General features: G+C 42.8%; 1 protein-coding gene across 1 annotated transcript in view; it reads right to left on the reverse strand.

Annotated features, from left to right (window-relative positions):
* CUBN (cubilin) overlaps positions 1 to 10,981 on the reverse strand; it is a 146,546-nt gene extending 135,565 nt beyond the window's left edge. Inside the window, 9 exon segments of the mRNA XM_075746285.1 lie at positions 626 to 757; positions 1,511 to 1,679; positions 3,123 to 3,249; positions 6,859 to 6,962; positions 7,887 to 7,988; positions 8,784 to 8,822; positions 10,105 to 10,197; positions 10,570 to 10,699; positions 10,854 to 10,981. Coding sequence (XP_075602400.1) covers positions 626 to 757; positions 1,511 to 1,679; positions 3,123 to 3,249; positions 6,859 to 6,962; positions 7,887 to 7,988; positions 8,784 to 8,822; positions 10,105 to 10,197; positions 10,570 to 10,699; positions 10,854 to 10,966 — 1,009 coding nt within the window. The 5' untranslated portion in view covers positions 10,967 to 10,981.
* Between the last annotated feature and the right edge of the window lie 3,580 nt (positions 10,982 to 14,561).

A 14,561-nucleotide genomic window follows, 5' to 3' on the forward strand; every position in this document is an offset into this window, starting at 1 on the left:
TTAAATAGCCATTGAAAGGCCAATTAGAAACACTTTTTACTGCTAGTATTTCTAGTATTGGTAGCATACATTTCATAAAGCATTTGAAATCATAAACCACAAATCATATAGACACAAGTCACCGCTTCCACTGCTTGACCTGTACTGCAATGGAAACACTGCCGCCTTAGACAGCATTCAGAGCGTGACAAACAATTATCTAGGCTTTTTTAAGACAAACAATACAGCTGATTTATGGCACACAGGATAATCTTTCAATTAATACAGACAATGAAATTACTATCATAATTACGCAATCCTTGTTTCCCATTAATGATCTTATAAAAGAAGTACTTCATCAAATCAAGGCTCTAACACTGAAAAGGGCTACCTAGTACAAGAGAAACACATTTCAGAGGATCATCATTAGAGACATACTCTACAAAATGTTCATTAATAGCTGAAGCAGTTTGAATATACTTGGACTCTGCATTCTATATTACAGCATTGCTTTGTGTATGTGGTACTGATATATATAAAACCAATCTTCAGCTTCTTAAGTCGACCATAAAACAGGCTCAGATGTGCTGAATCTTCATCTTTTAAGCCTTTCTATAGTTTTATTAACAAAAAAAATCCATTTTACCTGGTGGACAGAGCCCACAGTGGAAGGATCCCATTGTGTTGATACATTGAACCATTGGCGCTGTTGAGCAGCCTCCATTATTACTTTCACATTCATCAATGTCTTGACAACTGTAGCCATTTCCTTGCCAGCCTAAAAAGAAACACAGGAGATACATTAAAACAGAAAATACCTGGCCTTTTCAATTTCTTCTTTGACCAGATCTTTTCATAGAGCAGAAGAATATGACTCTTGGATTTCATTTCACTAACACAAGAGAAGACCTGTCCCTCTCATAACTGATGAAAATTAATACTGGCCTGCAAAACAGGTTACAAACACAACAGGGTGGAGATGTGTGTGCAAGAATGTTTTATTTTAACTGTACTCTGGATATTCCAGAATCAAACACACTTTAAAGAGGAGGCAGTCTGGTGCACAGATGTACAATTTGCAGCAAAGCTTTATCACATCTCTGGTTAAATACTTCAAATACTCCTCCTATACACACTACCTACCCAAGTCAGGAAGAGGAATCATAGGTTATATGGCTTGAGGGGACAATTAGATTTTGATATTGCCTCAGGGCAGTGAGCATATGGACATGAAGGTGCCTCGGATCTATGACATGAAGGTAATAGGACATGATGGACATGAAGGTACCTATGGACAGGAAGGTACATCAGATCTCACTTTAGGACAGGATAAATCATGTGTTAGACTCCGCTGCCTATGTTACCTAGATAAGACAACCTGCAGGCATTTATTCTCTAGACTACAGAAAAAAGCATTTCATGGCATTACTCTCATCTGGATCCTGTGCCTGTGCTTATGACATACTGTCAGTACAGGCAGTACTACCCACTGCCACCCAGTCTCACGTGAGAGCACGGAAAGACGTGATACCTGTGGGGCAGGGACCACACGAGTAGGAGCCTGGTGTGTTGTAGCACTGCACAAGTGGATTCTGTGAGCACGGACGATTAGGGAGGCTGCATTCATCTATATCAGCACTGCAGGCAGGGCTGCCGGGAGGGGACATCCAGCCAGTGTCACAAATACAGTGGTACTTGGGCTGCCACAGCAAACATCACATTACATATTTAAAACAGTTAGAAAAGTCAAGAAAAGGGCAGGAGGAGTTCATTTTATGAAATGTCTTTTAAACTATCGCAAGAAAGCTTTCAGAGCATTACATGGTTTGCACATTCTGTTTTATAAAGTGCTTCGGTAGTTTTCTCTATTTCTTCCTCTGAATTTACCTATTTAGATTATGGAAGCAACAACAGGCTCATTATGTTCATAAAAGAAACCTGTAATTTACCCCAAAGCTCCCAGAGAAAATGAACAGCAATTATGAGCTGTATGTAAACATAATTAAAAGTCATCATCTTGCTTTGTAACCAGTGTAAACAGATCAGTGTAAGCAACCTGTAATCAGCTTGGCTGTTTTCTTTTAAGCAAACTGTTCAGTAATCTGTGCAATGTGCAGCACTGACATTACATTGCAAATATACATTTTCTTTGAGGAAAACAGTTTTGTCTCTTGTACAATTTACTAATGGCCAGATTTCAGCATTTATCTAGCTTTGGTCCAATTAAAGCTAATGGGAGCTTTATTGTTGACTGTCACAGGAGCAGACACTGTTAAGCCAACACTGAACCCTTTTGAAAAGCTTTCTCCACAAAAAAATGGGCAGAAAGCAAGTGATGAGTTGTGAAAACTTTTACAAATTGAGCAAAGAAATTATTTTATTGCATAGCACAAAGAATATGTGGTGTGTCTGGAATGGTGCATGGGTGTATAGGATTGTTAAGGAGCACAGGCTTGGCAGGGTAGTTTTGGAGGGCTGCTCTGAATGAAAAGAGTCAAAGCTGGCATGCTCCACATGTCCCTTTGGAGTGAACACCGTGTACCCAGATTTTCTCCCCAAAAGAATGAGCTGGCTTGCTCCACAAGACCGATCAAGTGTATGCTAGCATCTGCCCAGTGCAGACGCTTGGGTAGCATCTGGAGTCAAAGGCCGAGTCCAAGTGACAGTGAGGAGCACCGAAGATAAGCAGCAGCCTCCCCAGCTGCTATGCAGCCCTGGCACCTCCCAGGCCACACCAGTGCTCCACAGGTATGCCTTTTCCCAGGAAAAACAAGATTTGTGACATTTGTCCTTCTTAATCATTTAAGTAATAAAATATTATAGCAACTTAGAACTCCCCAAATAATGAACAGTAAGAATATTATGCCTCAAATAAGACTTTGACTTATTCAAAGAATATTCCCAAGCTCCCTATGAATGTAGCAGTAGATCTGATACTGTGACACGTACCTCTAACAAGACACAAGGCATTTTCAATTCTTTCTGCTGTCCTTGGGACAACAGAGAGGTTAGGTTATGTTGTACAGTGGCATTTCTTTCTGTTTTTCAGCAGCAGCGTGTGCTACACAGTTTTGTGGTGCTCAGCATTATTTGTTGCTTATTCATGCTGTGTTGTGTAATGAGACTTATACATTGCTCCTTACCTTGTTGGGCTGATCTCTGTCTGCGTCTACGCAGATGCCATGCCCACAGAGTGTCTCAGATCCTCCCTGGCAGTCGTCAAACTTCAAGGCACAGTGAGGTCCATAAGTTTCTGGAGTACAGGAGCAGCTAATGGTGAAAGCAGACAGAAAAATCAAAATGTTGTCTTTATAGAGCACTTAGAGATCATATATTGCCATAGTAGGAGATCATTCCTCACTCTTTCAATTATGTGGTGTTGCTTATGAAATCTGTCTATTTGGCTATATTGACAATCCTATTAATAATCATGCACAGACACAACGCTCCTGTTCAGCAGAGACTCAAAAATCACACGGGACTTGTGTATATCCATGACTGCCTCACCCTATGGGAGAATCCACAGCCTTCTCTTACATTCGTAAGTGCAATTCCAGAAGAAAAGAAACATCTAACATGAGACTTCATCAGAGTATGAGCTTGGAAATCCCCGCTTTGGTCAGAGAGCACCTAAACATTGCGTTCCAGTTTATGACCTTCATATGATACCAAGTGCCTAAACCCTTATCTCTAGCAATACACAAAAATGCCAGGTTTGGCCTGTCCTGGGGAGCAGGGTACCTTCACACCCACACCTCAAGACCAGCCCAGCTTTCAGATGAGCATGATGGGCAGGAGGAGGCATTTGGGGCTGATGGGGTGGGAAGAACAAAGTACTGGGCTGAAGGGAAGCATTCTACTGGGGGCATCTGGTTTGCAGGCTGCCAGCTGCATCGCCTTGTTATATATAGGGCACACCTTAGTCACAGCACTGTAAATATGTAGTGGAACTGAAATTGGGAACTTCTAAGCCATCAGGTAACCTTTCCCTTTCCTCTGACCCTTTATTTCCACGTGGACCAAATCTGAGGCTCTGAAATACAACTGAAGGGGACTTAAACCTACAGAAAGCCTCCTATCAGTTCACTAGCTTTTTATTAAAATGACAGCGAGACACTTGTTTGGATGCAAGTTATATGTTGCGATGTCTGCTGATGTCTGCTCCTCACAGACATATGGCAGGTACACACCCCTGTTGAATCGCTTTTAAGCTGGCTAATGAAAACTACGCTGTAAAAGCATTTATCTGCAGGATTTGAATCAGGGTTTTCCAGTGCAGCTGATCTGGACCTTGGAGCAATTTATTAATAAGCTGCCACTGTCCCTGCCAGGGTGTCACATGCTCAGTTGAAATAGCAGTTTGATAAGCAATTGCAGGTAACTAAACGGTGCACCCAGGACAAGCAACCTGGGTGAACTTAGGCTTAAAAAACCCCCACAATAGCTTAATGCTTAACTGCAGTCTGCAGTACTGTAAGACAGCATGTTCATTATTGTAAGGGAGGGCACATAGACCAACATCATCTTGCCAGTGCAGGAGCTCAACCTGAGCAAGAACAGAGGCAACAGGTCAGGGAACCAGATCACCTTTGTATGTTCAAAGTACATTCAGGGCTTCATGCTCAACTCAAAGGACACAGCAAGGCAATCTGACCGGCTCCAAAGCAGGAGGACCACAGCATTGTCTCCTGCCTTGTCTGGCAAAGATTAATCTGATACCTATCTCAAGTTGCTCAGAGAACAGCTTCAAGAAGTAGGTCACGCTGCAAGAAGCTTCAGCCAAACTGTGATGTGCTGCTGCTCGGCACTGCCCTGGTTCTACCCCATCGCTGGCAGCATGTCGTGATGAGGCCCCTGTTATTTTGGTTCTGACACAAAAGTCTGATACACTCTCACAGCCTTTCATCCAACTAATGCAATGTCCCGTTAAGGTCCCGATTCAGGAAGGTGTTTCCTGAGTACCTGCTCTTTTTCCTCATACTTTCTTGCTTTTCTGAATTACAGCTGGAAGCACACAGGTAAAGAATCTGAACAGGGAGTGAAGACTGTGTCATGCTCCATTTCATAGTACCTGATCCGGTACCCCCCTTCACCTGCTGTTATCACTGGGGGCTATGGAAATTTAAATATCTCCATTTTCTTTACCTGCAGTCCACACCGGTGCATCTAACTACACCAGAGCAGGAGTGGGGTGATCTGGGTTGCTGGGTCCCAGAAAGACTAGCAGCAATGTTCTCACAGTTGTTGAAAAGAGCTGTGTCATGCTCTACCTGGGGATGGATTTTGCATCTGGGGAGTACTCAGAAGATAGACAGAGAGTAGGTGAAGGGAGACTGTGAAGACAGTACAATGGGGTTGGGGAAACGACTACATAATCCCTCAATAATCCTGAGGGCATAATGCAAAAGCAGTAATATTCAGATCTGGATGACTTATGAAGAGGTCTTAGTTCGTTTCAGGAAGCACTGATTCAGCAGGTGCCAAGGAGGGCAAGAATTACACTGGGTAACACACAGGAATCATGACTGTACTAACACAATGGTAACACTTGCGAGAAAGGCAAACCTTAATTTAGTCACACACCTGTACACTACATCGCTGAGCACAGTAACAAACAAGAAGTAAAGGCAGGCTGCTTTGTGTGTCATTTCCTTGACACGCAAAGGAAACAATGTCTGTGTTGGGGACAGCTGCAGGCAAGCTCGAAACATCCTTTAAAATCAAAGAAAAGCTGACAAGAAGCACCACAAACCAGTCACACCTCAGCAGGCCCTGTGTTAATGCTGCAGTGTGAGGAGCGCTGCAGAGAACTTCCCTTGTGTGAGGTTCTTCCAGAACTGACAAAGCGCTGTAAGCCAGTGTTTCGCCAAGCAAATATTTGTGGGGGCTAAGATTTTCATGCTGAAGCAGGAGACAAAATGCTTTGCAGAGAGCTGTGGCATGCTCTCCAGCCTGCTTGTTCCCATTGCACAGGGAGAGCTTTGTATTATATCTGTAAGTTTTTTATTTACCAGATTATTTGACATTTTGGAAAATAAGATGCCAAATGTTCAGGCTGGCTCACTCTGTAGACAACAGCATGTTTCCTAAGGAGCTGGGCACAGCCAGGGAAGGATATGCTGCTCCGGGGACCTCACGTCTCTGGGGACCCGCACATGGGCAGCCCAGGCACCCTCCTGGCCAGCCGGCTGCAAACAGCATTTCTGCTCCCTGTCTGCCTGGCGGCACCGTGCATTGCCTGCTCTGCTGCAGTCCCAGCAGCGCCAGTATTTCTGGAGGGTGTGAAGGCATTTCTCGAGTTATGCGGCGTGCTGGGAATGCCAGTGATCAGGGGTGCCCATGCATTCCGGAGGTTTCCAACAACTCAGAGCTTTCACTGGGCCAAAGCTCTGCTCCTGTTCACCTCCTCACTCCCTTTGGTCTCAAGGGGAAGGTGAGAACAGAGGGATGATAACGTGACTGTGCTGGGTGGGCACATTGGCGAGTGCTGGTTACAGACCAGCATGCCGCATCTCACCGTCCCTTCGGCACGCCGTGGTGCAGTAAATCTCCGTTAGAGCATCTGCACCTACAACGCAGAGCCAGATCACCCGAGCCAGTCTCTGATTTGCAGCCTCCTTCCCCAGCACGGCTGTGCGATAAATCTGTTCTTGCTGCTGCTCTTGTGTCAAAGCAGGCATGGCTTCTGAGGGCCTTCTCTGTCTGCGCTGGGCTCGGCTGTACCATGATTTTATACTCTCTCAGACTGCAAGGGATTATCGTGCATAGATACTAAACAGCCTTACTCCTAGAACTTGTGCTGCAGGTGTGATACAGGGTACAAAAATAGCAGAGTATTTCACATACATTTTACATTTGTGTCTAATTTTGAGGAGTTACCTGTAGCTGCCTGGTGTGTTCACACAAGTGGCTCCATTCTGGCAGCCTAACGCTGTTCCAGCATAAATCTGGCATTCATTAACGTCCACCGAGCACAGGAGGCCCTAAGATGAAATGGAAAACCAGTTTATTTTCCAAATAACTGAGAAATGAAGCAAACCATGGAGCCAATGTTTAATATAGTTTCCAAAGATATACAAACTATGGGCCACTATCAACACAGCGTCTCTTATGAAACATTATAACAAAACTCTTTCAGCTGTGTTTCTGTGACCCTGGTTATCAGTCAGATGAGGGATAATATATTTCAGATGTTTGTAGAAAGTGTATGGACAGCATAGTACTGTTATCCCCCCTACTTGCCAACTTGCTAGCAAAATACTCAAAAACTTTCTTTCAAACTGTTTCTATCAGGAGATGCTGTTTTATTAAGACTGAAAGCACAGCAGTTTTGACTCAAATCTTTCTGGGACAACCTTCAGGTTGAGAGCCTTGGAGAAGAATATATAACATTTCCATCTCTAGCGCGTGTAACAGCACCATTAAATCCTTTGCCAGTAAAGTCTTTGGATTTCAAAAAACTCAGAATGGGATTGATTACTTACACCCCCATTTGTTTTATTTGTTTGAGCTTGAACAAACATCCTTCCCCCATTCTCTCTCTGTCCTCGTGTAAGACCAACAGCAAGGCATGCAGTTCAGCTTGCTCTGCTCACCAAAAACCCAAAGACAAATTCTCTGCTGTGGGAACTGCCAAGCATCGCTGACTTCATGGGCCATCGCCCACGTGTAACAGTGCAGGGTCTGGCTCAGTGGTTTGGGCTTCACTATTTTTTTGGTGTATATTGCTATTGTTGAGAAGCAAATGTGTTGCCCTTCAACCAGACGATGAGTGTGATACGGCTGCTTTGCTGTTCAGTATGTCCTGAGCAACCTTAAAATGCTATGCTTTGTCACAATTACACTAAGCCAGGTGTATCCTTACAGTTAAAATACACATTCTGTATTCAAGGAGGCTAAAGACTCACCTGCCAGTTGCTGGGACAGAGGCAAAAGAAACCATCCAGCGAGTTTACACAGGTCCCTGAGTTCTCACATGGGTTACTACTGCAGGCTTTCCTCTGGATAGCCTGAAACCCAGGAAAAGTGCAGAAAATGAAGTTTCTTCTTACTTGGTGTTTCATTAGCATTTATTTTCAAGATATACTTTTTTTTTGTCTTTTCTTCCATTCTTTCTTGGGTTCCTCTTTCCCCCCCCCCCCCCCCCCCCCCCATTTTTTCAGCAATGTTGATTTGGAAAAGTTTTTAGCTGTTTCACTCATATGTGTACAAAATAAGGACTAATATCATTGGCCTTACACAGAATGGCCGGCTGCAAGCCCTAGGATGAGAAAAGCTCTGTAAGAAGTAAATATTAATAGACATTGCTCTGGGGCAGCAGACTATGAGTCTAGATGGATGGTTATCTTGTCTTCTCAATTCCATGGGTGACTCATCTGAGAACTGCTTTTACTGATAGCTGTAGCTGTGGCTTCTCACAAGTTCAGTGGAGAAGCAGGTGACAGTTGAAAATTCACTATTTCCAGTATAATATAAAATCCAGTTTGAATTCTCCAGTCTTTGTCTTGACAGATTAGTGGAGGAAGAGTTTACCTCTCCTTGGTATTTAGTTGTTGTTCTTGAGTCTACAATTGTTTTTCCTTTAAGGAATGCAGGCTCCTACACAGTTTATATTTTGTAAGAAGGCATTTCACCTCCTTTACAAATCTTGGCTTTTTTAAACCTCCTGTTACCAAAAAAAGTTTTCCTGAGTAATGCATGAGAGGAAAGAAACCATTTAGCTATTTAATAATTGTAACCTCACTTTATTTACTTGGGGCTGGGTTTTTCTTTTTGGATCTCTAGTTTGTTTCTCATTTACTCACCTGCTCTAAGCTTTGAAGTTTGTTGTCAAGATTCACAATCTGCAAGAGAAATGCAAATTACATTGTGCTTGGTAATACCATGGAGGTATGTGCTGGATGCCAGTAGGCTAACAAAATATTCTCTTTTGATAAAAGAGAATAGCTGGTATGTGAAACCAGGTGACAGTCAGGTTCAAATCAGGCCCCATTCACTGGGATTTCAGTGTCATAGGCTGCTCAGAAAATGACAGCTTAAATACGTCCCAGTTTGGCTCCAAAAAGCAAGACTCAGTCTTGTGAAGATATTTTCAGGTGCATAACATTGAGAATGTGAATATTCAAGCGGGACTGTTTGGGTGCTCATGTGCATGCTCATGGATGTTGGTCTCTTCTCCCAAGTAACAAGCAATAGGACAAGAGGAAACTGCCTCAAGTTGCACCAGGGAAGGTTTACATTGGATATTAGGAAAAATTTCTTCCCCGAAAGGGTTATCAATCACTGGAACAGGCTGCCCAGGGAAGTGGTTGAATCACCATCCCTGGAGGTATTTAAAAGACATGTAGATATGGTGCTGAGGGACATGGTTTAGTGGTGGAGTTGGCAGTGTTAGGTTAAGGGTTGGACTTGATGATCTTAAAGGTCTTTTCCAACCTAAAGGATTCTATGATTCTGTGATGGATGTCTGAGACAGTACACTGAAAGGCAAGAAAAGATTCACCATATCTTAGTGGGTTACAACCACAAACAGCAAGCTGAAACTGAATCATGGAATATGGTAGATACGTATTAGGACAATTTCCCTGAAGGGAGGTCTCTTAAGCTATAAAATAGGAACAGGAACTTGTGGCAACACTGTAACTAAGATACTTCAACCAAGTCAGACGAAGGGTTCAAAAATCTTCTGTTGGAGAAAAATCTTTAGCAGCAGGGAACAGACAAAACTACCGCATACATCTTGTCTTTCCACTGCAAATCCCTGTAGCCCATTTCACTTGTGGAATGGAATGTCTCTGTAACATGTATAAGAACATATATGGTCCATTTCCTGAATTAAGTGGGATTTTACTTCCATAAATATTAGTCCGTAGAGATGTTGACAGTGAATGAAAGAAGCATCCTGGTAACTGGAAATTATGGGAATTACAGGAATATTTCCATTGTCTCCAGAGTTACTGAATAAGTATCTCAACGTTAAACATAGACTCTGAACTGATGTTAAATATGGACTCTGCCCCAGTTCCCTGGAGTCCAGAAATACTAAAATGAATCAGGTAACAGTGTTAACCTGAGGAATGTAAAACTGGGAATGCTGGAGGGGGATACCACAAGGGTATGGCTCACCTTGGAAGTCAGCAGAGCAACCTGCTGGGACACATTCTGAGAGGCACCATTGGCTTTTTTAAGTTCTTGAATCTCTGCATTATTTTCTCTCACCTAAATTTAAACAACAGAGATGATAATGTGAAACAAGCTTGGCTTTTTCAAAAGCTTGCAAATGTAAACAAGCTTTGCTTTTTCAAAAGCTTAGGAAAGTTTCGTTCTTGCTTAACTTTACTATTATAAAGTCCACTTAAAGATAGAGACCTCTGTTATATACATAATTTAATCTTTTAATTATTTTCTGTAATAGCATGATTACAAGTCTGCAACATCTTACTTTCACATTAGAGTGCTGACACTGATAATATAAAATAACAATCATACAAAACACATGAAACATTTGCGAACACAAATTCTGAAGGCAATTAAACTATTAATGTGCAAAACTGAAAACCAAAACATATTAAGAAAAAGTAACTACATCACCTGACTAAAAAGTTCTGCAAGGTCTTCTTCATTAATTTTTATTTTCCCCAGCGGTCCAGTTCTAAATTCAATATTTTTGCTGGAGCCAGTGCGGAACACTAAGTTGCCCTGCTCTGAGGACAAACGAGGCCTGTTGTATTACGGAAAAAACAAAGAGATCATTTAGTTACACACTTCTGCCAAAGAGTATGTAAAAAAGAGCTGCAGTAAAGCCATTCCGTTCCCATTACTGGCACTTAGAATCCACCATATGAACAAATGCATTTGCAAGCGATGGTACTTACTGCTCGTCATAAATGGTCCTTTTCCGCCTCTTTTTTTCATAGTGGTTTGATTCACAGCTCAATCCAGTGAGTAACAGTAATGCAACTAAAAGCCTAGGAGCAGCCCAAAGCATTGCTCTCCCCTAGCTGTCCTGTGTTTGAAGTGAAACCTCCAGTGCTGAATCGTACTGTTGGGAGCCCGGGTGCCCTTTGCTCTCAGACAGCTCTCTATTCACAAGGTGCCCGTTCTGCTGTCTTGTCTTGCAAGGGTGAACTTTATCTCAGGTATCTTAATTAAAGATTGACAGCATGCAAATCCTCCAGACATTAAATGCATTTTTCTCTTCTTGCCTTTTGGTTTCAGGAGCTTTGAAAGATCATTAATTGAAATCTGCCTGTATTTTATTATTTTGTCTTTGACCTTTGTACAGCTGAACACCCCTGTGTCTCAGAGCACCTTATAACCTGCAGCTGGCTGCTGTGGGAGCTGCTTGCTCCCCCCACATGCTGCACCGCACGGGTGAAGGAAAGATTATTTGCAGCACTAAAGGACTGAGATTGTTACCAAAAAAACCCCAATAAACCCCACAAATAAAACCCATATTGGCTGGCAAGGAACATTTGTACTGAAAGAGAAGTTTCCCGCCAGTAATTCATTGGGCAGATGACACAAACAAGTTAGCAGTACCAAACAACATCCCATGGCTTACAACTACAAAATACAATTTTAACCAAATATGGTTGCTTTGACTCAAGGATGACTCAGTCCCCAGATGCTGGGGAGACAATCACACACCAAGCAGACTGCATTTTGTTTGGCATATGTAGACTGTCTTCATTGCACACACTAGGGTTCCCAAAGTCAGGGCCAGCCATAGACAATACAGAAGACCAAGGAAGAATTCAAAGAAGATGCATAAATACTAAAAAAAAAATGCAAATTATTATGTTCTGAGAGCCAGAATTTGAATCTTGAGCCCACCTTCCTCTACCCGTCAGCAGTACCTCACAGCCTTTTCAAAAGAAGCGTCCCTCCCAGATGCTTGTTGGTACTTGTCTGGGGCGCAGGCTGCTGCGGCCGGAAGCCATGACAGAGTCCACATCCCACCTCCCCTTTGCTTTTGCCAGAGTCTCCATATTCCCCTTGCACAAGACCTTGCTCTGGTTTCCTCTCCCTGCTCAGGGGAGCTTTGTGCATCTTTTCCTTCCTCGTGCTAGGAGCTACCTGAACCTCCAGACCCACCACCATTCTTTATAATTTTCCTTTTTACTTAGTAGACAACTCGTTCAGGTTGCTCACATTTCAAAACTCTGCTGAGAAGAAAAGAGTAGCAGAAGTTGTAGCTCTTGCTCGAAAATAACAGAAGCCACCATTCATTCTTATAAGCCCCAGACCTTCCTGAAGGCCACGGAGCTCCTGCACGTCCTAACCCTGCCCAGACTTCCTTTCTGCTCCAGTTTGCACTTGTCATCTACAACGTCCCACAGATAATGCGGGACGTGCCCTGGAGCTGGGGGATTGAATGAACTCTACAGCTTTCACAGACAGAAATGTTATGAGGTCAAAGCACCCTGGGAAAAGATTGGATGTGGCGACAAAAAATATCAATGTCACCTCAAAAAGAGACAGATGTGGCCTGTGAAAATGAATGTGAAGCCAGGACAGCTAGTGTTTGTGGTGCTGCCACAGATAACAACTTGATCTTTACTGTGAATAACTATAACGTCCAAGATTGTCAATTGCATCTCACCACCCCCACTATTTTCTGTTGTTTGCATAAAACCTAGATTTTTTATTACATTTTATTATCTGTGTTTTTAGAAACTTATCTCAGAATTCAGGACGGCATGAGCCTGCTGACCATTTTTTTTGTGCTCACACAGACCGTGATGCAGGTAACCCAACAGTTACTGCTGCTGCCTACAGATCTGGCAGGGCAGAGGTGAGCCCACAGAGGACAGCCCATCCCATACGCCTACCGGTGCAGCAGCAGCAGCTCAGCTCTCTGGATGCTCACCTGCCCCGCAGCAGCCTGTGGCCTCCGGGAGACAGAGTCTATCGGCTGTTGCTGCCGGAACAGAGAAACTTCCATGTATTGTCCTTTACCATCATAGGAGATAGTGCTTACATGAAAATACAGAATTGTATCCTCAGTTGTTGAAAACTGTCACTGCTCCATCCAATCCAAATGAGCTATGGTCTTTTACACTGAGAATATGTCCCTCCACATTTTTTTATTTAGTATTATGCTCTGTTCAGGAATAGGAGAGCATAGACGAATTATCGATGTTTCTGTCTAGTCGACAGGACACCTTCTGCCTCTGGGTATCCTGGTACTGTCCATTAAACTAGTGCTCACTAACATTCTTCCTGTCAGTTCTGATGTCTGTCTGGGCTTTTTTGCTCTTTCGTTTATTGTTTTAACAGTTTACTGAGTTTTTATAACTGTCAGTTGGATGTCAACTTGAAGAAACTATGGGCCAACTAAACCTGCTCCTCTTAGCAGGCTTGTTGAGTGTATGCATACTTCAAGGACTTTCTTTCACAAAGTCCATTGCATGCTGACAGTTTTCAGCCTGGACTTCATTTGTGACCCACAAAATCCTTCCTTCCTTCATTTATTTTGCATACTGAGTATGCAGTGGCCCTCTCTGCTGCCTGTCAATCTTCAATTCAAGCTTCCCTTTCCAATTAACTCCAACATACAAATGACCAACGAGCAATAAACCATAGAGGATGGGGAGAAAGCTGCTAATGCAAGGAGGAAGAAGAAATTCACCTTCTCTTCATGCAGGCTTTACAGCTTAGAAAATGGTTGACCTGAAGACCAGGTGACTTTGACTATGCATTGATTATAGGATGGAAAGAGAGCTCTGAACATCTATCCAAACTTTGCATGACATACTACTTTCCATTTCATTAGACCTTCCAGATTTCAGTTAATTTACTCTCTATTCCTAGCTACCTTAGGTTGGCCAAGTTGGGAAATCTATAAACCATCAAAAAATAGGTTCACACCTTCTAATTTTACTGAAATATATTGGATTGTGACATGATTTTTGGAAGAACAGAATGGAAACCCTGCCAATGTCTGGCATAATAGGGGCTGTTCTTTCTAACAAGAAGAGCTGGCACGAACCCCTCCTCCTGGGACAGATTGTTCATTACCGCACTGAGATGATGGCTGAGGAAACACCACTAGAGTATAGGTTGTGCACAGATTTGGCAGGAAGTAATGGACCATTTGTCTCTACTTCAGTTTGAAGTTCATCCTGTACTAGCAGTGACTACAATTTACCACCATGTTGTGTAGCTGTGTGAAATTAAATGGTGGTGTCCCTCTACCTCTCCAGCACTATGTGCAAAGAGACTGCTACAGAAGACAAGAGACTTGACTCAGATTATGGCCAAAAATTCAATACACATTAATTGCACCTAGGAAGTCAACTCAGATGATGTGACGTGACAGGAGTCTGTGACAATGCTCCCTTTTTATATGGGAGAAGGGCAACTATTGGTGTGAATCCCAATCTGGCTAATTTTTTAATGGAAGACTAACAAATAATCCTTTATTTTGTCCTATAGATGCAAAAAAGATCCATGCTATTCAATGTTATGACTCAAATATTTGCAAATAATTATAAATCCAGCCCCGTTGCTGGTTTAAACCCAAGTAATGCACATTTACCCGAGTTTCCCCTCAGCTGAGGTCATGTCTCCCAGTCCTT

Source organism: Balearica regulorum, chromosome 2 (assembly GCF_011004875.1).
Source record: "Balearica regulorum gibbericeps isolate bBalReg1 chromosome 2, bBalReg1.pri, whole genome shotgun sequence".
Lineage (NCBI taxonomy): Eukaryota > Metazoa > Chordata > Aves > Gruiformes > Gruidae > Balearica > Balearica regulorum.